Below are 27,858 nucleotides of genomic sequence, written 5' to 3'. Positions count from 1 at the left end.
CATCCGAGGACGTAGGCGTGCACCTGTAAGACCGAGCATCCCATACCACCCGGCCTCACCTCCTCGAGGTGACCTCGCGCACTCCTAGCCTCACGGGCTAACCACTGGCACTCTGTCAGTCGGGGTCGATAACTGAAAATGAAGCCTTGGCCTCCCTTTTATAATAATAGTTGGCCACACTGGCTGAGTTCACGCTACGTCTGTCCAGACACTGGACGCCCATCCAGACGGCATCTAGGCTAGATCCCCTCTCCTGCAAGCGAGATATAACATACTTCCCTCCTTAAGAACCATTGATGTCCTCATCAATGAAGTGGGGATACTGAGCTTTCAAAGCTCTTACTGATTCCCAAGTAGCAAACCTTTTAGATTGGCCCTTCCATTTAATCAAGTACTCGTCATAAGCCTTTTGGCGCGAATGACGGGTACGATGATCTAAAACTACCGCCGATTCTCAAGGAATATACTTAGTTTGCACATCTTTCCATACATTTTCCTAGATAGGCACAACAACGTCGGCTTCGCCTAATTTTTCTTTAAGGCGACTGATATGAAACATTGGATGTACACTAACATCCGAAGGAAGAGTTAGTTTATAGGCCACTTGGCCAATTTTCTTTGTGATAAAAAACGGACCACAATATCTAGCTGAAAGCTTATAGTTCTTTCCCGCTCGCATAGTCTTGGAATCCTTGGGTATCCTCAGATAGACCCATTGTCCCACATTTAGAGTCTTGGGAGATCTCTTTTGGTTAGCATAAGTAGTGACTCGATCACGAGCCGTTCTTATACTATCCTTAGCCAATCCGAGCATTTCTTGCATGTCATACAAGAAATCACGAGCTTGGCGTTCCTTGACTTTCTCTAAGCCAATAGCAATCAGGGATTTAGGCTCGAATCCATACATCAGTATGAACGGGCTAAATCGAGTAGCAGAATGCTTGCTACTATTGTAGCAATCAAGGATTTAGGCTCGAATCCATACATCAACATGAATGGGCTAAATCCAGTAGCAGAATGCTTGCTACTATTGTAAGCAAACTCTAATTGTGGAAGATACCCTTCCCAATCAAACAGCCGGTGAGAGACATAGGCCCTCAACATGTCCTCTAACGTCTCATTCATCCTCTCGGTTTGTCCATCGACTCAGGATGGTCAGAAGACGACATACTCAACTTTGTATGAAGATGAGCAAACACATCTCGCCAAAATCGGTCAATGAACTTGGTATCTTGATCACTGACGATATCCTCTGGCAAACCATACAACTTGTAAAGCTGATCGACAAATAAAACTGCCAACTCATGGCTTTTTTCTGTCGACTTCGTTGGTATGAATTTCGCCATTTTTGTAAGTCTATCGACCACCACCCAAATGGCATCATTTCCCCGACTAGTATTTGCCAAACCAACGATGAAGTCCATGGAATACTTTGCCACTTGGCATCTCGGATTTCCAATGAATGTAGCAGGCCAACTTTCTTAAGGCGCTGTCTTATAGACCTGACACTGAGTGCATCTCTTCACATATCTCTCTATGTAAGAGCACATCCTTGGCCAATAGAAATATCGCTTGACCAAAGCCAAAGTTCTTTGGGTGCTTAGGTGACCAACGCTAGAAACATCAAGGCATTCAAACAAAATCCTTTGTCGAACCTCATCGATTTCCAACACGCAGACTTTTCCATTTCTAAATATTAGTCCACCTTTAATGGAAAATTGTCGTTGTCTTGTCTCTCCAACACGACTCACTTGGGTCTCCGGACCACCCAAGCTTGTACACGAGTCATGCACCGCTTCGACCTCGTTCCATATCTTGCCAAAATAGCTATCAAAACGACATAGCCCTCGAAGAGAGAGATAGAAATCCGTCGAGATTTCAGCCATAGACAAGGCATTAACCTCAAGAATCTGGCTGAGTGCATCAGCAACTCGATTGCTGGATCCTTTTTTGTAACCGATCTCAAAGTCAAACTCTTGCATAAGCTCAACCCATCTAGCCTTTCGGCCTTTGAGATCATCCCGATCACAGACATAGCGCAAGGAGTGATGGTCTGTCCATGCAACAAACGTAGAGTCATACAAGTAGTGCCGCCATTTCCTCAAGGCGTAGACTACCGCGTAAAGCTCCTTTTCATACGTTAGATAACACATCTCAACGTCAAAAAATTTCTTACTTTCGAACGCAACAAGAAGTCCATCCTGGTATAACGCCGCACCAATGGCATAATCACTAGCATCCGTTTCAACCACAAACGGTTTGCTAGGATCCAGAGTGTGCAATATTGGCGCAGTAGTCACCAAGTACTTTAGTGTCTGAAAGCTCTCATCGAGACGCTCATTCCAGACAACAGGGGGGTTACCTTTATGGTAAGGACCCGAAGTCTTCGCTCCTTTCACCCCTCCTTTTAAAAGTTGTGTAAGCGGAGCAACAACTTTGGAGTAGTCCATGATAAATTTGTGAAAAAATCTTGTAAAGCCTAAAAAGGACTTTACTTGGCGCACATTCTTCAGAATGGGCCAGTTTCGCACTTTATCTAATTTTTCAGGGTCAACGCGAATTCCATCGCGAGTAATGATATGACCCAAATACAGAAGCTCTTTCTTGAAGAATTCACACTTGAAAGCCTTAGCATAAAGCTTCTTAATTCTCAGTACCTCGAGAACAACGCCCTAAATGCTCAGACAAACTTCGGCTGTAGATCAAGATCGCATCGAGAAATACAACAACAAATTCGCCTAGAAACGGTCTCAACGTATCATTCATCATCTGTTGAAACGTAGCGGGAGCATTGGTCAAACCAAAAGGTAAGACCAAAAATTCAGAATGACCATAATGCGCATGAAAGCCTGTTTTACTAACATCTTCCAGTTTGATCTGTAACTGGTGATAGCCTGATCGCAGGTCTATCTTCGTAAAATACGACACTCCATGGAGCCGATCTATCAAATCGTTCATGCGCGGGAGCGGATACTTATTCTTGACAGTGAGCTTATTCAGCCCCTGGTAATCCACGCAGAAGCGCATAGTGTTATCCTTCTTTCGAGAAAGTAACACCTCAAGAAAAACATCCTTGAAATCAGTCATGATTTCTTGGATCAAATTGGATTCATCGGAATCCCGAAGTTCAACAGAAGAACATAAAACATTTTTACGAAATTCACTGACAGAAGTACCAAGCACTAATGAATCAAACCAAACAAATCGTACACACTGATAAAAGTCAACATCAGAAGACTTTGTATCTTTTTACATTTCCAAAGCAGTAACAACTGGTATTGCAAAACCATTATTTACAGAAATCTGATTGCAAAGCAACACAAATACATGAGGCATGTCCTGCTTAACAAAAACAAAAGAGTCATGTACATAGTCTAATACAATGAGTCTTCTTTATCATAAAACCATGCAATTTCTAAAATAACATCTGCTCTGTCCAAGCGCATGACGTGGAAATCCAAGTTCTCTGTGTAATCAGCTAGGTCGAGCGACAAATTTGGAAACATCTGATTCCATACATCCGTATCCTCGCAACGAACCATCTTCACGCGATACTCATGGTCACTGTCCCACGTCTGTAGGCGTAGTTTCTGCACCAATTTTGCATCCACAAATTGTGTGAGCTTACATTATTAAAGAGTATTGTCACGTCGTGACCATTGATCTTCTCAAGGAAATGGAGAAGATCGTGCTTATCAAACACTTTGGTGCTAAAAGTACAGTTAGTGCATGAACAATGCACTAAGTGATGGATTTCAACTTGAATAACATCAGAGTTACCTGAGATCTCGTGAATCTGAACCAAGGGATGACCCTACAGTTTCTTGGTCTTCTTTTTGAGGCAATCCTTGATTTGTTGACCTATTTGGAAGCAAGTCTCCCTTCTTCACTGCATCAGTAACTGAAGTATTTTTGGCTTTCTTCTTCTCCTGAGAAGGTCTCGACGGTGATTTGGACCATTGCTGGAATCAAGGTCGCTTCCTCGAAGCGCCCTCACCGAATTGGTGGTCTGAAGTTCTTTTCTTCTCATAATTTGCTCCATTTATTAATTGGAACGTCCAGACCTTTGCCACAGCATCCTTGACGTCAATCGAGGCTTTGTCCTTGATTAAGACCCAATGGTAATCTTCATGTAATCCCAACAAGTACATGTGCACAGTGTGCGTGGAATCCACCTTGCAAAAGGTGAGCACTTCTTTGAAAGCCATTGTGTACTTATCAAAAGATAGAGCTCTCATCGAAAGACTATGCAATTTGGCGTAAGCTTTCAAAGGATCCATTCTATCACAATTGTGACGTATTCTTTGTCAGTGTATTACCTTCTTCACTTGATTCTTTTGCAGATACGAAGACGTACTAGATCAGAGACCCCTGTTCTAGAAAGGAAGTACCCTTCTGCAGTGGTATTTCACCACCATCATAACTTGATTAACTCACCCCTTCTAAAATTCCCTCAACTTACGTGAAGATGCCTGCAAGTCAACGATCCCAAAATTTGCACGCTGCTCTTCCTCCCAGTGCTGGATTTATGGGCCTTCTCTACACGCGTGCCACATGGTTGGCGGAGAATTCAACGCACCCATTCCATTTCTCCCGTTTATAGACGAGATTCCCGAAGTTCTACCGGAACACGACGTGATCATTATATCCGACACTCCCGAATCCGAAGTATCGTGATTTCCGATACCCTTGAGCCGAAGCCCGTTCGAGATAGCGTTCTTGTTCTCGGAGTACCCGTTCCAGAACCTGTTCCTGCAGCAACACCTACTCCCACACAGGTTCCAGTTCTCGGCTTCCAGGAGTACTTGGTCTATGTAACCCACCGTCATGCCGCTCCAAAAACAGTTCCTGCTCCCAAAGTATCAGTTCGTGAAGTTGTTCCAAGATATCAGTTACATTCTCTAAGCAATCCGCATGGCTCGATCAAAAGGTGGCGACGACCATATTATGTTCAAAGACCCGATAGCAGTTCTCAAAGAGCAAATGGCAGCACTTTCCGCGAGTCTCGCGTCACTTCATACTCGCTTGGAGCAGATGCAAACAGAACCCTCTTCATGGAGTCACCCTACTCCTTCTCGGACCATTCATGCTGCTTATCTACCATCTTCTTCTGAAGCTTCAGTGGCCGACCAAGAAGACCACTCAAACCAAAGGCTTCCGAACTCAAATTTTCTCACCCAAAGCATGGTTTCTCAGAGACAACTAGACATAAAGTACCTTTCGCAAGCAACAAAAGTCTCAGCATGAATATTCTTGGAAATGCTACACTTCCAAGCAACCAACTTCTAATTGCAATCATCAGCAACAAAAGCAACAACATGAAGCTTCCAAAGGATCGTCAGCCGTATCAAAATGGGCTTACTTAGTGGCACATATATCCGACCGAGTACTCGGTCATGAATGCCGCAAGTTTCCCCTCGCGAGCCATGCCCTACATTAAGTCTTTTTTGTCTGATGGTGGTAAAGTTGAAGATTTATTCATCCTTTCTGTGTAAGAGTAGGTTTTGTTGCAGGAACAAGTTCTGGAACGGGTACTCCGAGAACAGGAACGCTATCTCAAAAAGGTTCCCGCTCCGGGGTATTGGAAATCACGATACCCTAGGTATAATGATCACGTCGTGTTCCAGTAGAACTTCAGAAATCTCGTCTATAAACCAAAAAAATGGGACGGGTGCGTTGAATTCTTCGTCGACAATGTGGCACGCGCGCAGAGAAGGCCCAAAACACCAACATTGGAAGGAAGAGCAGCATACAAATTTTGGGATCGCCGACTTGCAGGCATCTTTACGTAAGTTGAGAGAAATTATTGAAGGGATGAGTTCACATGAAGTTTAAACTCTAGATATGAGACTCTGTGTTGGATTCATTGATTGAAATGTCTTACAAAGGCGTCCTTATATAGAAACTGAAGAGACGCGATGAAAAGACATGACCATATGTCAAAAGACATGACTCTAGGCCAATAGTGGTGTGCCTCTGTTGTAGAGTCGTGACCCTTCGGTGTAAAGGTGCAGCCATTCCCTGAAGAGGCATGGCTATTTGCCGAACAAGTGCGACTCTTGGGCAAAGAAACGCATCCTTTGGAGCATTGGGATCTCAGATCTGGTGCATCTTCGTATCTGCAAAAGAATCAAGTGAAGAAGGTAATACAAGACAAAGAATACATCACAATCGTGACATTCCCTCCCATTTAAAATAAAACAAGGGGGTACTTGTAGAAACTCTGGGAGAAGGAAAATATATTTCTGCTTGCTTCTGCATCCAAAGCTCTTTTTGTTAAGTCCCACGTCATGGCACTGTTATTGATCATAACTAATTTGCCAAACTGAAAACTCATCATATCTACAACTTGTCCCATCTTTGTCAAAGTCATTTGTAACTTTGAGCTTTTTCCAAGAAAACATTAAATATTTATCTGCTTCGAGTCAAACTATTGGTAAACTGACTTGGGTTTTCTCTTGAGTGATGACCATTGGTTGGAAATCTGCAAGGTATTCCATTGGTTCGTCTGGAACAGTAAATCCTCCTAAAGGGATTTCGTAGACTGAGATAGAGTAGTTTATCAATAGAACGAGTTGGATTCTAGTGTTTTGTCTCTGATATCCTGGTCATGACTTTAGACGTAAAGGCACATCCTCGGCAAAAAGTCGCAGCGGTAGAGCAATGGGGTGTGACCAGTCATCAAAGGAGTGTGGCTTTTGGCGAAGAAGCATGTCTCTTGAGCGAAAAGTCGTGACCATCCAAGCGTAAGGTCCTCCTTGGTATGGCACTTTGCGTATCTGCAACTAGGAGTAGATGTAATATTGTAACATAGTCACAATCGTGACATTCCCTCCCATTTAAAATGAGAGCCTCGGTTAAAGGAATGACTTGCAATTGGCATATCATCATCCAACAAAGAATCAAAGAAAGTATAATCGTCTTCTACTCAAAATCTGCAACTATGTCCTTATCTTTGTCTAGTAACAAAGTATCTCTTGGAAAAACTTCTTGCTTGAAATCATCTTTGCCTTCATCAATTGATTCAAGAAAAGTTAATGAATTCAAAAATTCATCAATTATAATTTCTGCATTTGCATTGAAAATCATATTCGTTTCATAATCCATTGTATCATGCCGTTTGATTTGAACACGTGAGGCTTGAATCACTCGTTCCGCATGACAAAGCCCGTGTAAAATCAATTCACGTCGATCTTTGAACAACGATCCTGGAGCACCACTTTTGCAAGCACCTCTTTATGACAATTTGACTCCTTTAAGTCAACCTAAGGATTACGAGGAAGGTGGATAGGGAGTGAAGTTTGAAATTTTCAAGGGAACTTGCAATCAGTTGAAGGCTTTGGCCTTCAAACATTAGTTTGATGCACCTTATGCTGGAAGAAACTTCACAGAGTCTTTAAAGATACGCAAAGCTGGCACTTCCTTGAAAGGGAGTGCACTTCAATGGTAGACCGCATTGTTGAATCACGGTCAAGCCCTTGCAATGTGGATCCAGTTCAAACAACTTTTTGCACCTACATGGCTTACAAACACTTTTGAAGTGGATGTGATGATAGAATGGCACGAGTTGAATGCTAAGCAATGTGCATATCTTGAAGAGTACAATAAACAGTTCTGGGCCGCGTTGTTGCCAATAACCTCTTATAGGTTTGTGCCATTGTCAGACTAGATTGAGAAGTATTGTTGCGGATTGCCCACAAAATTCATGGACTACAGCACAAAGACTACTGTCATGAATATGGCACAGTTGATTGAGAATGTGAGTGGCCAGCAATCTCTCGAATGGAGATTTCGATGGATTTAATAGCAACAAGAGAGGGTCCCAGGGCAAACAATTTTCAGCCAAGGGCAATTCTGCAGCAAAGCCTTCTGTGCCTCCCACAAAGAAACCCTCCATTGATAAAACTGACACGTCCAAGAAGCAACCTAAATCTTCTTCTGGGCGAGGAGAAGGACAAAAAGGCATTTTTCTGGTAAATCTTTTGAAGAAAGAAAAGCTCTAAGAGAGGCCAAGAAATGCTACATTTGTGAAGAGGAGGGACATTTCGCTAATGAATGCCCACAAAAGAAGTCACAGGATAAGGATGACAAGTCAGGGCATAAAGGAAAGAAGCCAAAGCGCAGTGTAGGACTTGTCCCAGATTTGGTTGGTGACCAGCCAAACATAGATGCCAGGGAATTGTAGAGAGCTTGGGGCAAAGTTAGAGACCAGACAATATTGGTTTTCTTTGATCCAAGAGGTCGTGCAAATTTCATATCACCAGAATTGGCATCAAAGTGTGAGATGTCTTCTGAGTTGGCAAACCAAGCTGTTGAACTATCTGAGTGCTATTAGAGCATACCTGTCTACCAAAGTATTGATGGACCGACCATTGAGAGTTCCAAGAAGGCTCAAAACTTGCTTTGGGAGAAGCTCCAAAACTGAAGAATCACATTGAGCATGCTTCATAAGAATAGTCGTATTCATTGATACATGAATTGTATTGACCACAAATTTTCCTTTATCTTTAGCAAAAGCACGTTGCTCGGAATTGGATGATGCTTTCGCGTTGGAATTTCTTTTCAAATTAGACGGATTTGGTCTCTTTGGACATTGATACCATCTATGGTCACCTCCGCAAATTATACATAAACCATCCTTCTTTGAAGTCGAAGAAGCATTTGACGAAGGGCCTTGCTGAGTATTAGAATGCCGATCTTGAGAAAAACCACGTCCTTTACCACGATCAAGTGGAATATTTGAAGAAGGGCTGTTTTGAGATTGTCGATCTAGAGAATAGAACCTTGAAGTTGAATAAGGCTCCGCTGCGTGCTGCCTGAACTGAGATTGTTGTTGTTGACTTTGACTAGAGCTTTCTCCTCGATCATGCTGTGAAAAGCGAGCGCTATTTGAAGATCTCTCACCAGGAAGAAAATTTCGTGCAGCGCGCCGATTATCGCCAAGACGCTCCACATAGGCTATTGCAGTAGCCAAGGTGGTAGGGTTATATTTGTGCACATCGTCCTTCAGGGTTGGTTCAAGCCCGTGTATAAAACTGTGTAGTTTATCAAAGGGGCTCAGATTCTCTATCTCTGGAGTTGGTCTCTGAAACTCTGTGATATACGCGACCAAAGAACCAGTTTGGCTCAAGTGGCAAAGAGAGGACCGAGCATGAAAATTCGAATTGGCAAGTTCGAACGCCTTGCGAATAGCACGCCGGAAAATTGTTCCAAGAAGGCGTGTGTTTTCCATCAGCAACCTGTCGTTGCCACCAAAGAAATGCAATGTCCTTGAGCAGAGAACTAGCAAGTGCTCTACTAAGTCCGTGTTGGACAAGTAGACCTCCATTTTGAATAGCCATCGGTCCAGCATGCGCTTATCTCAGCAACCATTATAATCAATTGCCCTCAATTTTAAAAGTAGTCACCTAACCCTAAATTCTTTAAACTTCATGTGACATCGCCCCTTCAAAAATTCCCTCAACTTACGTAAAGATGTTTGCAAGTCAGCATCCCAAAATTTGCACGCTGTTCTTCCTCCAGTGCTAGATTTCTAGGCCTTCTTTGCGCGCGTGCCACATGGTTGACGGAGAATTCAACACACCCGTCCCATTTCTCTCGTTTATAGACAAGATTCCCAAAGTTCTTCCGAAACACGAACACGAGATAATCATTATACCTCACACTCCCAAATCCGAAGTATCGTGATTTTCGATACCCCGAAGCCGGAACCCGTTCGAGATAGCGTTCCTGTTCTCGGAGTACCCGTTTGAAAACTTGTTCCTGCAGCAACACCTACTCCCACACAGGTTCCAGTTCCCGGCTTCCAAGATTACTTGGTCTATGTAACCCACCGTCATGCCGCTCCAAAAACAGTTCTTGCTCCCAAAGTATCAGTTCGTGAGCTTGTTCCAAGTTATCAGTTACTTTCTCTAAGCAATCAGCATGCCTCGATCAAAAGCTGGCGACGACCATATTATGCCTGAAGACCCGATAGCAGTTCTCAAAAGAGCAAATGGCAGTACTTTCCACGAGTCTCGCATCACTTCACACTCGCTTGTGCAACGGGAACCCTCTTCCTGGAGCTACCCTACTCCTCGGACCATTCATGCTGCTTCCCGCCATATTCTTCTGAAGTTTCAGTGGCAGACCAAGAAGAACCACTCAAACCAAAGGCTTCCGAACTCAAATTTTATCACGCAAAGCATGGTTTCTCAGAGACAACTAGACACAAAGTACCTTCATGCGAGCAACAAAAGTCTCAGCATGAAAATGCCAAGTTTGGACTCGTCGTTCAAGGTTGCGCTGAAGCCGGAATGCATGGCAGGTGATGGGGATCAAAGTCCAAGATATGGGCTTCCAACCGAGCTTTACTGCTTGGGTATCGGGTCAGTGAGCAGGAGACAGAGCTCTTCGAAGTGGAGGAAAATTTTTGTTTCTATGGAATTTCAAGAGGTTTTTTTCAAATTCATAAAGAGGGGAGCCTCAAGTGCTGCCACGTGTCGCCAAGGTAGTCCCACATGCGAGAATGGAACCAGAGGGGGCAGGCTATAAGGCTTGGGGTGAGATCCTCGCAGGCACCTGTGTGGACGGCGGCCTTGCCGCGCTATTTGACGGCATGTGGTGTCCGTTAGCGGCACTCTGGTGTTGTGTTGGCGTCGTCCGTCGACGGTTTGGTGGCATTGTATGGAGGAGCCCATAGGGGGCAGTTCACATTCGAAGGACTATGGGCCCTCTGTTTTATATAAATTGAAAGCGAAACACCCTCCCCCCCCCCCCCCCCCCCCTTCACCCTATCCCCCCCCCCCCCCCACGACCTCGCTAGTGCTAGGGTGAGGGTGAGGGTGAGGGACGGTGAGTTCAAGGGGGAGTTCTTGAGAGAGAGAGAAATGTGAAGCCTCGGAAATCACAAAGGGCACTAGTGATGCACAAGGGGCACTAGCGATAGCGATGTCGCTAGTGCTCCCTGCCCAGGTGAGAGAGAAGTTGGGAAGCTTGTAAAGCTAAAGGGCACCGCCCTCTCCAAGAGTTACCAAATTGGGCCGCCAAGTGGACCAATGAGGGAGCAGATGCGGAAAGTGTAATGGCACCTCTACAAAAGAGGTCTTTTTATCATTTCGGGGCTTTTTTGGAGCCGTTCAAGCCTGCAGAGGGATTTTTTGGACAGAAGTCTGTGCCTGTCAAACCCATGCAGTGTTTTTCATGAAAATACCATAGTTTTGGCATTGTAGGTGTTTTAAATGTTCTTCTGAAGCAAGATCAAGCCCATTGTCACCCAATTTGGTGTCGTTCTCCCCTTCCACCCCTTCTCTTTCTCCTGCTCTTGTTGTGTTCCGCGGTGTCAGCAGTGTGGATGTGTGTGCCCCCCCGAACTGGCGGTGTTGTGTGTAAAAAAAGTGAGATAGAGTAGTTGTGTGTGTTGCAAGGGTTGAGACGAACCATGGTGGTGGGTGTGTGCTATGCGTTGATTTTGCCGATTGTGTGAGTATTTGAGACGAACCATGGTGGTGGGTGTATGCTATGCGGTGATCTTGCCGGTTGTGTGAGTATTGGGTGGAGTGCAGACATGATTCTACTAGTGCAATCTGTAAACTTTGAAGGTGTTTTTGAGAGGAAAGGAGTGTTGTGAAGACCCTAAGCTATAGAGAGGCCAAGATGTTGTGTTTCTGGTGAGTTCCCTATTCCCCCTCTCTAGCATCCTCAAAAGCTACGTCTGCTAAAAACATGGTACCCCAAAAGCTCTATCAACACAGAAGTTCATAAAAGTCAACACTTTCAAAACTATCATTCAAAAGGCTATCATGTGAGCCCAAGAAACCCTGCAAAAAATACAGCACGTTTTCCAAGACACGACAACAACTTCATACAGTGTTGACATGTCATCAATCGGATTGTCTCTCTCTCTTCCTCTATTTGGTCGGTGCATATGTCATCACTTTGTGACATAGCATCCTCTCCCTTCTCTGAAGAGAAGAGTGAACAATATACTAGCTAAGTAGACACTAAGACCGGATTGAGACGGGGCGGAGGAAAATAGGCTTCAAATTTGTGCCAACAACTTGTGAGGTTCACACATCGCGGCGGAAACTACTAAAGCTCTGATGCGCTCAGATGGTTACACGGACTACACACTGCACCTATTGGACGCAGGAGCATTCGAATCCCTACTACAAGTTGCTGTCAGCTTTTTGAGTGACAACCTCTCATTTCCGGGGGGGGGGGGGCAGGATCTGGTAGAAGTTGGAGCCGGGTGGAAGGTTGTGCCTCCAATCATGACAAGCCGTGATACCCCGTCAGATTTTTCTTCCTTCTGCCGCTCCGTCTAAACCCACCCTAACTCTATGCAGATATCCAATTTGACTAGTCAAACCATACACAAGCACAGAAAACTGATTTGTAAACAACCACAATCACATCCCTGTCAATATCCCCGTGGAGATCTTAGACATAAACTGTGATCATTATGCCTTATTTAGACATCACATTGAGATCACACTGATCTCTAACGAATCTTTTGATGCACTAAATCTTGTAACTCAAGATTCATTTCATTTACACATACTCAAACAAACACACTTTGCAAGAGTACATGAAATTAATCTATTCAGAAATTTCAACCATAACATTCACATACCATGGCGACCAATCGTACATATCATATAAAGTCGCTCCACACAGTACTATCAGCTTATTAGCACCCCCAAAATGTCAAAGACTTGGTTGACTTTGTCTCATCCTAGGCAATCTATGACAAAGGACTGGAATGGCTCCCCTCTTGTGCAGCACACACCGCACCAAATTCAACATGCTCATTTGGCGTGCAATCCGAGCTAAATCAAAAGCCTCAAGGTAAAGCTCTAGTATCTAAAGAGTATCTATCAATCCCTCCTCCTCCACCCACTTTGCATCAAGAGCAGGATAGCTCATGCACTCGACTAGTATTTCCGGACTAGCTTTCCTTTCACTTTTCTTGCGTGCTAGGGCCTACTCGGGCATAAGAATCTCCTCAGTTTCTTCTATCTCTAGTTTCTCCTTGCATGAAATGCATATTAAAACTTCCAAGTATCTGGCAGCTTAAGTATGAAGGATACATCCTTGATCTATTCTGACTCTGGAAGGGCCCATAGTATTGCATACATCGCTTCGACAAAGCTTCTCCTTACTCTTCTTGTTTCTAAGGCGTGCCTTCTTAAACCTAAGAAGCACCCAATTTCAATTGCAAGTCACATCAATGCTTGTCTATCACCTTCCATTCTTGAGAATTCTGCAAAGCCTCCTTAATGTTGGCACAACCAATCTCCAGACTTTGTACAAAATGATCTGCCTCAAATTTCTTGTCCTCCATGCACAATATAGGCAGAACCTTCTTGCCACCCTCGACAATGTCCAATGTCCCCGTCGAAATGTGAACAGTGTTGTTGTAAAAACACTGCACCAATGGCAAATACTTTTCCCACTGAGACTTATATTCAAAGATGTAGCACTTCAACAAGTCTAATACCACTAAGCTGGTAATTTGTGACTAGCCATCAGTTTGCGGATGAAATGACGAAGAGAATTTAAGCAAAGTACCCATATTCTTACACGCTTCTCTCGAGAACAAATTCGTATAGTTGGGGTCTCTATTTGAAACAATAGATGTAGGCATCCCGTGCAACCAAAGAATATGCGAGACAAACAGCTTGATCAGCTCTTCATTGTCTTTTTCACTCATACAAAGTGAGCTTTCTTGCTGAATCTGCCCACTATAGTCCAAACACCATCATGTCCACTCTTAGTGTTGGGAAGATCAAAGATGAAATAGTTGTACTCTGCCATGGTCAGTCTAGAATAGGTAAAGGCTATAGCCTGTAGGACTCCTGTTACTTTCTGCATGTCATACTTCACTTTCTGACACACTATACAAAGTGCGCACAAACTCATATGTGTCCGTGTTGAGCTGAGGCGAGGCCAATAGAACTTAGAAGTAACCCTCAACACCTTGGAGTATTGCCTCAATGCATCGATGTGCAACAAAAGGGGGGCTGACACTCCGTCAACACATTCTCCTTAAGCCATGTGTCACACACAACATGGTCTTTCACATCAAATATCCTTTCTTGAGAGAAAATCATGATGCCGTTTACCACTTTGTACCTTGTTGAAATTCTCACTAAAGTCCGGGCATGTAGCATACTGCTCCCTCATCTCATCAAAATCCTCATGATGCAATGTTGTAACAGCAGATATGTGTCGCTTGCAAGACATGGCGTCTGCAACCACATTCTTCTTTCCCTTCAAGTTCACTAATTGGAAGACAAGTATATCGCACATCTCATCTACTTTTCTCACAACTTTGTCTAGGATGAAGTACTTCAAATATGATGATCTATGTACATTGTAAAATATGTGCCGAGTAAGTAATGCTTCCACTGATTCAAAGCAAGTATCACCACTAAGAGCTCCTTTTCATAAATCTGTGCAACCCTCTCAGTCTTTTAGAGCATCCACTCTCATAAGCACCCCAACTATTTCCACAAGCATCACAGTAAACCTCAAAAGGTTTCTACAAGTCTCGTAGAATCAACACTTGTCGAGTAGTCAACTTCTACTTGAACAGCTCAAATACTGCAATCTGTGGAGGCCCCCAAGTGAATGGTACCCCTTTTTGAGTCAGGGGTATGCAAACGGCGAAGCAATCCCCACAAATTGTCTGATGAACCTCTTGTAGTAAGAGCACATGCCCAAAAACCTTCTTACATCATGCGCGTACTGCAATTTAGGCCAATTGCCAGTAGCCTCCGCTTTCGTTAGATCTATGCTAGCACCCTTGGACAAAATAATGGATCTTTTCCGTTGTCCACCAATCGATGTTTGCATAGTGCTTTGAATACTAACACCTCCTCTCAGATCTTGGATACATGACAAGGCCAAGGATCTGGCATCATCTAGGGGCCTCCAAGAGTAAAGAAGAAATTCCACAAGTCCAATACAACACTAAATCAAGCACACCACTTCACTACAGAGTACCGTAGGGCCCAAAATAGACAATCCTATCCACTAATGGCAACCAAGTATGCAAAATCATCAATGTCCGCCAGGCTCTAGAAGCTTGTGTCAGTCATGCAGGTTAGAGCTTCTCTACATATACACCATACCGAGTGGGCATATCATCACTCAATAGCTAAAGATAGGAAAAGTCGTCGATCGGCCCCCCTCCTCCTGGAACCGATCAAGCCATCTTGCTCCAAAGTTCGGGTCACAATGCCAGAAGCCAAAATGCAAGTGTTCGGACTGAGTATCACAAAGATGAACAACCTTTGACTTCTTTGCCACACCACCCTCCAAAGAATGGATAAGTCCTGCAGGTTCTACCAAGGGGGTAAGAGCAACCTAACGAATGCTATCCATCCGCAAATCTTTGTGAGTCCCTGACGAAGATGAAGGTAGGTGAACCAGTGTACAAAACCCCAAACACGTGCAAAATTAGCTGCCTCACCAGCCTCCGAATCCAAATCTAGGTGAAACAGATGTACAAAAACCCAAACACGTGCAACATTGGCTGCCTCACCAACCTCCGAATCCAAATCTGACTTCTTCAAGCAATTCCTCCAAATATGCCCTTGTTCTCCACACTTACAACATGTCACCTCCTCCTTGGGGCTCTCAAAAATTCTAGAGGTATCATCCTTCTGTGCCTTCTGCTTTTGCTTTGATTGTCCAACCAGGGCCTCTGAGCCCCCTCTAAACTCAGTCCTTTGTAACAGGTCCTCTTGATCCAACACAATGCGAACAAGCTCCTTCCATGTCAAATCATTGGTCCTTCCTCAAGTAATCAAGGTTGAATGAAAAGCATTGTAGTCATTGGTAAAAAATGCATCATTAAGACTACAACCATATCTTACAATCAGATCAGCTTCCTTGGTTGAAGAATCACCTCTTGTATCTCCTACATCTTCTCAATGAGATCCTTGATATACTTCCGTTGCCAAGGGTCCAACGTCTGCAATTGTCGTGTAGAAGCTCTGAGGGGCTAATGGAGTGTTAGCATCATTAAAGCTTTGAGATGGAAAAGTACCCTGCATAGAAGGAGCAATCAGCAAAGGAGGCATGTAATTTGAATAGCAGAGAAGGACCTCTCCTCTTCAAGAGCTCGTTGTAATTTCAATGCTTCTAGATCCCTGCGTATAGAAATCAAGGGGTCAAATGCAATTTCCATGAGAACTGAGGTAGTCTCTACCTAAGGGGGGCCCTTGAATAGCCTCCTTGCCCCTTCTATCCTCGTAGTGGCAGCGACAAACGGAGCTGCTTCAGGTCAGAGAGTCTCCTATAACTTCTATTGAGAAATATTGGATAAAGCCTTCTCCACCCATTTCTTGACCATCAATTCCCTCAGTTGCTTGGGAAGCTTGGCAACCAGAGACTTCTTTCTTGTCATGAGTTCTACAAAAGTCTCATCAGGTCAGAGCAGCAAGTTTCCCAACTCATCTAAGACCTTCTCTTGAAAGTCACATAAACTGAAAGCTTCACAGACCTATTGCCTTAGTGGTTCTCAACAAATTGACTGTACCATTTAACTGCTAAGCCATCCAACATTGACGGAAAGAGTACTGGCCACGACCTCTACAGGGAGATACAAATCTCCTAGTGTGGTCGTATGTATCCTTTATAGAGTCCCGTGAAAGTCGGAAACTTTATGTTCACCTTGGCCAATGTGCTTGTCGACGACTCCATTGTTGCCTGCTCAAGAGCCTATTGTAACACAGTTGGTTCAAAGTGTACTAAAGGAGGTAACAGGGGGTGGTGAGGAGCTAGTTGAGGGAGATGCCAGAGAGGTAGAGGAAGCAAGAGTGGAGGACTTCTGCTCGGCAAGAAAGGCTGGCGCTTTCTGCGGTAGTACTGCCGAGGGCTCCGTAGTGGGCTTTGGCCGATCTTGCCTCGTATTTGTCAAGCAATAGCAACAGACCTAGCCAGCCTCTAGGAAAGAAGAAGACTGAACTTGCTGGACAAACTAGACCCCTGGACCACACTCGACTAGATCAGGGTGAAAGACTAGACCAGCTAGACCAAGCTAGACGAGGGTGAAGGTAGACTAGACCTGGCAAGATCAGGCCAGTCTAGACTAGGGCGAGATCAGACCAGTCTAGGCTAGGACAAGAGGCTAGACCAGCTAGACATTAAGCTCACTTTCCATCTTTCCATCTTTGGGATGATACATTAATAAATAAGCATTAACAAGCAAAACGAAGATCTGAAAAGAGCAACAGGTGATGTATAGAAACTTCCACACTAGATTCAACATTACTCCAGAAAAATAAGTCTCTTAATCTCACTTCTTCTTGGGACAATAGATATTAAGGATAATAAATATTGACAACCTGAAAAACAGATATGATATGTACCATGGACTAAGATGATCTGATACAACATCCCCTGCAAGCCTCTCAAGATCATTCATTCGAGATAGATCTAGCCGCACTTTCTCTAATAATTCTGGAGAGTGCACAAACACCTACAAGTGAAACGCCCATATTGTTATGTTTCGCTCGACAAAAATATGTATACTACACACTATTCCTGAAAAACTTTACATGGCAGGCCAAAAACTCAGGAGGCTTTTATTTGCTACACAGTACATAATATTAAATAGCTGGGTCTTGTGATATAGCACAACGGTAGCCTCCTCCTAAATTGTTCCAAGACATCACTGCGTTCCATTTTACTTGTAGCCACCAGAACAAAATGTTAGACTCTTCTGACAAAAGATTACTGCATTTACTCCTGCAAAGACACATGCAGAGCAAAGCACTATCTGTACATTAATATATTTCTTAGGTCTTTCTTGCTTTCCCAATAATTTATTGCTAGCTTCCTGACTTGCTCCGACCTTATAGCTAAGAACTCTCTTATGTTGGTTTCAGTCATGTAAACGAGGCGGCCCAGTTTATCAACACATCTAGGCCCATGAAGTAGCATCCCTTCCCCTCCAAAATACAAGCATGCATCAAGCTGGGGACCAAGAAAAACAGTAAGTTTCCAATAAAACATGAGCTCCAACTCTTTTTTAAAGTCAACCGGGTATACCTCAACAGCATCCTGCCGAAGACAAATCAACTCTTTATCCAAGAGTGGCCTCAAAAGCCATTGTCTCAACAATCGCTTGCCCATGGGTGTCCTTGTAAGATTGATAGCGCAAAACAAGGAACCCTTTAGTTGTCCTTCTTGTTTGGTCTTGAAAAGCTGATAACAAAGATTCAAAAGGAGGCTGAGAGTGCATCAAAGAGAAAATTTTAGTTAAGAAATTAAATTTTCAAATTTTTATCACAGCTAAGAAAAATATACTGCACACAGCTTGCTCTCATGCATGCGAGTGTTAATTATCATGAAAAAGAAACTACAATCTACAAAAAGCAACATTTATCATGCAAAAGTGTATCTGATAATAGGAATATAGATAAAAACAGCAGCAGTTCAGAAAAAACATTCAAACCTCTAAACACCTTCTTGTACATTGATCCAGCAACATATAATCATGAGGATGATAGGAAGATATTTTGTGAAAGGTAAGCTTCCCTGTCAACGAGCACTGAATATCTTCAAGAAACCTGCTTCAAACATTTTCAGAGGAACCCATTAAGTCCTCTGAAATATGATATTTTCTGTGCTGGTTAGAGCCACTGATACATCCTTTACAGTCAAAAAATCAATATAAAAGAGGAAGTGGCTGGTTATCAATTGCCATACCCGAGGAGGCCCCCAACAGCACAAGTTGCAACAGGCAGTGTTTCTAATCCAGATTGTTCAATTGCATCAAAGTCAAAGAAGTCCAGTAGCTTCTGCAATCATGAACAAGAATATAGAGCATGAGATTTCCACATCAAGCAACATAGTACCCCCAAGATCCATTTCCGAAAGAATGGAACCAGGTATCCTACCGTCCAAATGCATGGCTGTGGATCTCTGAATATGAAGGTGCAGAGAGACAACAACATGATCTGAAAGCGGTGTCTGGCCAGATAATAACGAGTCCCTCCACAAGGACACCGAGCTCCCAACATAGAAGTAGTACAAATGCTCAAACATGCATCTTCTCTGGAGATGAAAGACTCTTAAGGACTCTGGAGTGCATGCAACCAATAGAAGCATCCACAGCTGAAACAACAAATACAAGTCTATCCCAGACATCCAGACTACGGAGGAAATGGAAATTAGATTAGGAGGGATATGAACACCAAAATCACCCGGTGTTCAACTCCCTTCAATCATCCAAGAGTCCACAATTGGTAATACATCAATAGTCGGCTGTCAAACATAGATCATTTTGCAGCTGGCTGCCAAAATGTGTGGGCTTGATCTGCTAGAAGTTTCCCTCAATGATGGGAGTGTGCAAAAGATAGCCTGTTCTCCTATATGGGCATTAACACACTCATGCTGCATATTATGGTATAACTTTCCCATTACTAATATTTGTACTCCACCCTCTTTCAAGAAGCCTACAACTTTATTTTCCCTTTTTTGTTCGTGTTAAAGCAGTTGTACCTTTCATATGATGATTCTAACTTTTCTCGTCATAGGTCGTTTTGCGAAGAATAAATCATAATAGCATACTCCGTTAGCGTGAAGGAAAAATTCTTATTTCAAATCAATCGTGAGGATGTGATAGTGTGAAGCTATATCTTGTCTCCCTCGCAAATGACGGAAAATGCAGCTGCTACATGCAAGTACTTCCAAGGAAGATGATAACTGGCAAAAAAGAGGCCAACTCAAATGGCGTTTAGACCCTGAGAACTATGCAGTTGAGCGCTTTTTGAAGGAATGAAAACTCCTACAAGAATAGTATGAAACTCTGCTATTCCTAACGATATCCTCTTGCAAATATACCTAAATGAATCCAAGATATGCCCATATTCACATTTTAAGGAAAGTGCAAGGTATAGACCCATGGTAGTCATCCACAAGTCCAACATAACCATCAGCTCCATCATGCATAGTATCGACTAAATACGACAACATCCCAACTAACATCGTCTGTGCCCAATAGTGGGTGTAGAACTAGGTAGTAATATATGCTCTCACACGCCCACTTGTTTTGTAAATCTTTCTTGATTAATTTACAAATGGGAAACCTCAAAGTGAGGAAAACTCATCATAAAGGACAGATACAAAGAGCAAAACACAAAAGTGTTCCGTATAGTGAAAGCTCTAAAAGCAAACATACAAGAGCTGTAGGATATCCAAGGATATGTCCCCAACATCAAGGGCAAAATGTAAGGATTGCCTAAGTGAAATCTTGAGCGAAGGAAAGGGATCCGCATCATGTTGATGGAACATTCGAAGATTGCATTGACACCAAAGACCTTAGATCCCAAAATCTGACCCATGTGAAGAAGACGCGAATCGTTGAAGGAAAGATGGGAGAATGCCAAAAGCCCATAATCGTTTGTGGAAATTGTTGAGGGAAAGCGGAGGCACATACATGCTGATATGCGATCAAGATTGAAGAAAGGCCCTGGTGGAACAACAATCCCAAAGCAGATGTCTAACAGTCTCATCACAAGCTGAACGTCTGACACAAAAGGAAGAGCTGATGTGACGCGCACTAAGGAGAGTTTCAACAGGGAGAACTCCCAGCAAGCAACACCATAGAAACAGACGTTTCTTCAGAGGCAAATGGCTCTTCCAAATTAAAGTACTACAAGCCTTTCTCCGTTATTGATCAACTTTATGCAAAGACCATATTGCATTACAATGGTCAGCCAGCCAAGCCAAGACTCATGCAGGAGAGAAGCATAAATGTTGCTGGCAGAAATGGCAACAAAAGGTATGTCCCATAAAGTCCAATCCAACATAAGGCATCCGTTGGCAAGTGGCGGAATGGGCAATAAAACAGCAAGCATGTCCTCAAGTGCGTTCCAAATCTAACGATAATACACACCCAAACCAAAACGTGCAGCTGCCTGAGAGAAACTAAGCATATTCCTAGACGTGTCAACCACATCATCCACTGTGCATATGCCTCGGCAAGAAAGGAAGTATGCTTGACGTGGCGACTAGTCAACAAGAGTAAATGAAATGAAATGAAATGATATAGTACCGTCTTCAAAAGGCCAAAATGACCTATGAGACCATCAGATACAAAGTGGTGAATCTAATACAATGTCTGAAGTACAAGTACAAAAAGTACTGAATGTAAAAATGAAAAAACTGAAAATGAAGTGTGAAATGTGAAGATGTAGAATAGGCCCTCAATGACACTCTGAGTGTCGTACTAGAATGCCTCTGATCCTCTGCTGGGGTCTCCGTCGATGGAGTGTGCTCCTGTGTCTCGGTAGTGGTCGTCTCAATCTCCCGAGCTCAGTCGCCCTGTCAATGAGGGTGCCTCTGGTACGAATGTGGGTACCACCCTGTGCTGGTGGTTGGTCTCCTGGCTCCCTCGATCCAAAGAAGTCTGTGATCTATCTCTGTGTGACTGTCGTACTCCATGTCTCCATAGCAGACTATCTCTATGTCGGTGTAGCTCAAGTAGATATAAGCCAAGGCATCTCTAATCCTGATACCTCATGACTCTATCTAGGGGTCCAAAACCCTCCCTGAATAAGCAATGGAAGCGCCCTCGTATCTCATAATACATAGTGCAGTGGCATATGTAGTGTAGCTCTGTCTCTAGCTCTCTATCGCATAGTTGGCATATCCTAGACTCTGGTGGTATCCCTCTGAATCTACCTGTCTCAATCTCCAGCTGGTGTGAGGATGTGCGAATCTGACCAATAGCACATCGCAGACCATGAGACAAATGAGTGTCCATGTAGCTCGGACGAATCACAAACCCATCTCCCGAAAGTTGGAGAAGATGCTCTACTTCAGTAAATGCTTTCCAGGTGAATTCCCATTTGGTGGTTGTATGCTATGCCAAGAAATTTGAGCTGTTCTCAAACACCCACACACACGAGCATACATCAATATAACGATTTGCATACTGAGTTTCTGTCAAACTCTAGAAATGTAGGGCAAACTCAGCCATAACGAAGCCTAGCACTAAAAGAAGCGTTAAATAGGAAAAATAATAAATTAGCACAAAAATAAGGTAGTTGAGAGGGAATGTGCACCACAGAAGATAGAAACAATTAACAAAATATCAATTGGTCGTAACAGGGACGAAAACTTCACAAGGTGAAGTCTGCATGTCCGTTGTACGACTAAGAAATATACCTAAATGAATCCAAGATATGCCCAGATTCACCTTTAAAGGAAAGTGCAAGGTATTATCCACCAATGAATATCACCATCAGCCATAGTTAAAGGGAATGGCCATTTTCAAGTCCCCGTGTCCATTCTAGCTTCGCGTTCCAAATCCCCGTTCCATGTTTCAGATGTGAATACCGAATGGCATTCCAAGCGAGTTGCCGTTCCCCGTTCCCCGTTCCCCGTTCCAATATCCCATTCCTAGTCACTATGCCATTAGCTCCAGCATGCATAGTATTGATTGAATACTACCACATCCCCACTAATGTCGTCAATGCCCAATAGTGGGTGTAGAACTAGGTACTAATATATGCTCTCATACCGACACACTTTGTAAATCTGTTTTGATTAATTTACAAGTGGGAAACCTCAAAATGAGGAAAACCCACCAGAAAGATCAGATACAATGGGGGAACACAGAAGTGTTCCGTGATGTGAAAGCTCTAAAGCAAACATAGAAAAGCTGCAAGATTTCCAGGGATATGTCCCCAATATCAAACGCAAAATGTAAAGATTGCCTAAGGGAAATCTTGAACGAAGGAAAAGGATCCGCCTCATGCTCATGGAATCTACAAAAATTGCATTGGCGCCACAAAAACCATAGTGGCCAAAATTTGACCCATGTGAAGAAGATCGCAAATTGTTGAAGGGAAATTGGGAGAATGCCAAAAGCCCAAAATCGTTTGTGGAAAACTGCAGAGAGAAATCGGAGGCGCACATAGGCTGATATGCGGTCAAGGAAAGCTTGGTGAAGCGACAATCCCAAAACAGATGTCTGACAGTCTCATCCTTGGCAGAGCATCTCACACAACAAGAAGAGTTGATCTAACGCGCCGCAAGGAGAGTTCCAACAGGGAGAACTCCCAGCAAATAGCGCCAAAGAAATAGATGCTCCTTAAGAGCCAAGTGACACTTCCAGATTGCAATAAGAGCCTTTCTCCACCATTGATCAGATTTATGTAAAGACCAAAGCACATTACAAGGATCAGCCAGCCAAGAGTCTTGCAAAAGAGAAGCATTAAGGTTGTGGACAAAAATGGCATCAAGAGGGACCAGTGGCGGAATGGGGAGGAAAACAGCCAGCATATGCTCAAGCGCACTCCAAATCTGACGATAATGCATGCCCAGCCCAAAGTGTGCAGCTACGTGAGAAAAAGGAAGCAAATTCCCAGATGAATCCACATCATCATCCACCGTGCATATGCCTCGGCAAGAAAGGAAGTAAGCTTGGCAAGGCGACCGGTCAACAAGAGTAAGAGGGAATGCCCTACTCCAGTAAACGCTTTCCAAACGCAACGAATTGCCATCTGTTTTCTGCCTGCCATGCCAAGAGAGATGATCCATAACGACTTTCCAAGCGAAGAGCAAACTAGAACAACCAGGAATGTGACCGACCATCTTGCCAAACACAATCTCCCAAAGGGAAGTCTGTCAATAACCAAAGGCGAGAGTGGTAGCATGCTTACATAGAACTGTCCATGGCTAAGACTGTTGGGTGAGAGTAGGCAATAACATGGCCTTCCTCGCTAATGCATGGTGGCAAAGGTCCAAAATATTCAATCCCCCAAAACGCTTCGGAGTGCAAAGTTTCTCCGTTGATAACAAACGGAGGCCTTTCTTGTGAGAACTAGTGCGCCACAAGTATCAGACATAAGCGACGGAATCGAGAGCGAGCCCAACGTAACAACGGCAAACATATGCCATCATGATGCTCTAGACAATACGGAGTCGAACATGTAACGGCCATGTAGACAGTTTCCAAGAGTGCAATTGGCATTGCATGACTCAATCCACTTGTTGAGTATTGGTTACCTGCCAACCAATAGGATACCCCACGTGTCTGACAACCACATGCGGATCAAAAATTTCGCCAAGCCACAAAAGATGATGCCAATCACATGCACCAAGAGGCATGAGTTTGGATTTCCAAAAATCAACCTGAAGGCTTGCTACTAGACCAAATGTATCCAATGCTTGCATAATCTCTCGAACATCATCCTGGTTATTCCGGGGCATGAACAACCTGTCATCAGCATAGGCCTGCCCAATAAAGTCATTCCCATAGGGTAATTTCAACCCATGAAGACCACCGAGCGAAGTCAAGTGATCCAAATGCAACAACAAGGGGTGAGTGGCAATGGCATACAACAAGGCGTTGAGTGGGCAACCCTGCCTGACAGAGCATCCAAGAGGCCAAGGTTCAGTCAACTCACCATCAAGAAGGCCTGAAGACGTACTATGACTATACAAGAAGTATACAAGGTTGGCTAACTTTGGACCGAAATCCAAGGGCCCGCATTGTAGTAGCAATGAAATCTCACTATATCGTATCAAAGGCCTTTTCAATGTCTACCTGCATTACGAGTACATCCTACTGGGTATATTTGGCAAATTCCATTCCAATCAATACATTAGCCAGATTATCCAAAATTTGGTGACGAGGGTTGAAGCCATACTGCGCCGAATGGATACCCACCACAAGAGGTTCCTTGATACGATTTACAATCATTTTAGCCAAGATTTTATATATAACTGGCATAAGAGTAATCGGCCGCCAATGTGAGAACTACTCACAAAGCGCTTGTTTAGGTAACAATTTCAGCAATTTTCCAAGATATCAGCAAATTCTATTTAAACCACGCAGCATTCATCATGTAGAGCAAAGGTTCTCTTAAAGGCTCCAAAAAGGAGATCATGAAATTCCACAGTGAGTCCATCACAACCAGGGGAGCACCATCAGCCGAGAGCAAGTAATGTTGAGTGCAATTCATTTTCTGTGAAATCCACCTCCATTGCTAGAGCATCTAGATGCGAGATAATCGAATGCACCGTAGATAATAACAGTTGGAATGCATGAAAAACCTTAGCAAAATGCCACAGAAGGAGGAGCAAAGACACTCTCAAAATGGGAAACCAAGGCATCCGCAAGCTCATGTTTTGAGGTTGTCCAAGTGCTTCAAAAATTGTTTCGAGGCACATCTCTTATCCACAAACACTCGATGGCAAGCGCGAGTCTGCCATTCGTCCAATTTGCATTTATCATTATGCTGCAGACATACCGGGGCCTACAAAGCATAGTAACAGGGAGTGGCCGTTTTCACGTCTCCGTTCCCTGTTCCCATTCTAAGTTCCCGTTCAAAATCCCCGTTCTTGTAGCAGGCTACAGTGTCACTTTCACAAGACACAGTTAGTACAATTGGTCTAGGCTGGTTCACACTGGACGGATCCTCTCGACTGAGGAGTGACACGTGGCAGGGTACCGACCGTGGTCTAGTGGACCTCGTGGCCAGGTCACCACACGGCTGACATTTATGAGCCGTTGGTGGCTCTTTATGGTGGTACATATGAGTAGTAGCAGTTGGTCATCGTATCATCTTCACGTAGTCGTCTAGAGTGTGTGAGTCTTTACACAGAGCACGTCTTCACCATCCCTGCACATCTGAGCCTCGACACCCCAATTGTACCTGTGGGTTTTGGGCTAGAGCTAAGTGTGCTGCCACGCCAGAGTCTGTATCAGTCTTTGAGGTAGTCGAGTCATATGGTTCTGGTCTGCTGTTGCGTCTTTGTGAGCTCTATTGATGTCGTCCTAGTCCTCGTCCCTGGTCCTGGTCTAGTCCTCGCCCTGGTCCAGCTCTCCTCGTCCTGCCAGCTAGGTGGTCTAGTCACTGGTCATGGACCAGGTGGTCTAGTCACTATCCTCACTTGTCCTGTTTTAGACCTGTGTTGTTCACTGCATGACACATACAAGGCGGTCAGTCGAGCATCAAAGCGCACTCCTGAGTCCTCTGAAGTACTACAACAGAAGACGACCCTTGGAACCTGTTAGAAGTCCATCAACCTCATCACCCATACCTCCACATACAGCATCACCCATTCCTTCCTCCGGTTCCACATCTTCCAAATCACCTTCTCCAGTGAAGCTCTCTCCTATTCTGCTACAGCAGGCTACTGAGCAACAGGCTCAGCAAGGGGCCATGGAGCCATTGGCTAGCGTTTTGGCTAAGGTAAATATCAAGTTCCCTACATTCAAAGGTCTCTCTTCAGAAGATGCTGACGACCATGCAAGGAGATTTGTATCTCTTTGTAGGGGTCGTGGTCTGAACAGAGAAGATGCTTATTTGGTACTATTTCATTCCACCTTGGATGTCTTAGCAGACAAATGGTACAGCCAGTTTGCAGAGAACCATTTTGCAACTTGGGCAGCCTTAAGACAACAGTTCTGTGCAGCCTTCAGGCCAGGAGACTACAAGGAGACTACCAGGGGCAGGTGTTGGATGAGTTGGCCAATATGGTGCTCCAACCAAAGGAGACTATTGCAGAGCTTATGACTAAAACGAAGTCTCTAGTGGCCAAGCTTCCCCAGCAACCCCGTGAATTCATGGTTAAGAAGTGGGTGGAAAAGGCGCTCCCCAAAACTTCGCAACATCCGAGAGAGTCTCCGACCGGACGCGACTCTGGAAGAGTTCATTGCAGCTACTACTAGGATAGAGGGGGCTAGGAAGCTGTTCAGTAACTCCCCTCACATAGAGACTCCCTATGTGTTTTCCGAAAGTAGTCCTCCTGATCCATTGACTTCTTTGCGCAGAGAACTTGAAGCCCTAAAGTTACAGAGAGCTCTTCAAGAGGAGAAATCAATCTCCCTCAGACAGGAAAAGCCCCCACATCACGACGCTTTGGATCAAATAAAGAGAGCTAGAAGAGCTTAGGTCTCAGTAGGAGACTAAGGCTATGGTATGGTGCAGCTCATGCCACGCTCCAGGACACCCTCCACAGGACTGTCCCCTTCGGGTTTACTGCCACTTCTGCGAAAAGTCGGGGCATGAAGACAAGGATTGCTACTACCTCAAGGGATTGCGACAAATACAGCAAAGTCTTGGTCCTACTTTTCAACAAGGGCCAGCACCTGCATCCAACATGGTCTCTCCATGTGGCCATCCACACCACAGGCCACCTTTACTGTCAGCCCCTCCAATGCAAGGTATACAAAGCACTTTTCCCTCTCAGAGCTTTTATCACACCCATGCTCCCTCCCCACCTCACAGCTTCTATGCCTCCACCTCAAACTCCATGGAGCAAGGACCACCTCGTCCTTCGACTCGTCCACTGAATCGGCCCATTTTGTGCTACAGATGTGGGGAATATGGCCATTACCAAAGCAAATGCCCTCTGCCCGAAGGGTCCCCTCACTGCTGTCATTGCCCTGATATGAAGGATCACTACAGTAAGGATTGCCCTAAAAGTCGTGCATCCACGGCTTCGAACCCAAGTCAAAGCCAGAATGATTTTGCCTTTCCCAAGCTCAATTTGATAGCAGTTAGCACTGTTTCTCAGCCCCCCCTTCTACCCACGTGGTTACCCCTAATAATAAGCCGCCGCAACTGGTAGAGGAGCCATCGGGCGTCCTCACCCAGGCCCAGAGAGCCGCTCTCGGTCTTAGCATTCTAACAAGTTCAACTCCCCCACACAATCTCACACCAGTGGATACCCTGCCTGCAGCTGTTAACAAGCCATCCCCCAGTGCCATGAAAGAATCCAAATCTTTGCTCTCCGATATTGATGAAGCTTTCTTGGAAGCAGTTTCCGATCTACAAAAGATCAAGGTACCCGAGAAACCACTGGTAGAACAGGAAAAGCTTACAGTAGAGTCAGTCTTGAAGA

The 27,858-nt window shown here is 44.2% G+C and overlaps 1 protein-coding gene across 4 annotated transcripts in view; it reads right to left on the bottom strand.

The window, feature by feature from the left end:
- Positions 1-27,858, bottom strand: part of DPD1 (Polynucleotidyl transferase, ribonuclease H-like superfamily protein) — a 191,151-nt gene that overhangs the window by 90,159 nt on the left and 73,134 nt on the right. For 2 of the 4 annotated variants that reach the window (XM_086504031.1, XM_086504033.1), the window contains exons 10-13: positions 18,703-18,794; positions 18,449-18,563; positions 18,043-18,198; positions 17,337-17,470 (exon numbers count right to left, since the gene is read on the bottom strand). In XM_086504031.1, coding sequence (XP_086360157.1) covers positions 17,337-17,470; positions 18,043-18,198; positions 18,449-18,563; positions 18,703-18,794 — 497 coding nt within the window. The remainder of the gene's footprint in view (positions 1-17,336; positions 17,471-18,042; positions 18,199-18,448; positions 18,564-18,702; positions 18,795-27,858) is intronic. The other 2 variants (XM_086504032.1, XM_086504034.1) reach the window with 1 other exon arrangement.

Source organism: Adiantum capillus-veneris, chromosome 28, assembly GCF_014529385.1.
Source record: "Adiantum capillus-veneris isolate H3 chromosome 28, ASM1452938v2, whole genome shotgun sequence".
Taxonomy (NCBI): domain Eukaryota; kingdom Viridiplantae; phylum Streptophyta; class Polypodiopsida; order Polypodiales; family Pteridaceae; genus Adiantum; species Adiantum capillus-veneris.
This window is presented reverse-complemented; position numbering and strand designations above follow the sequence as displayed.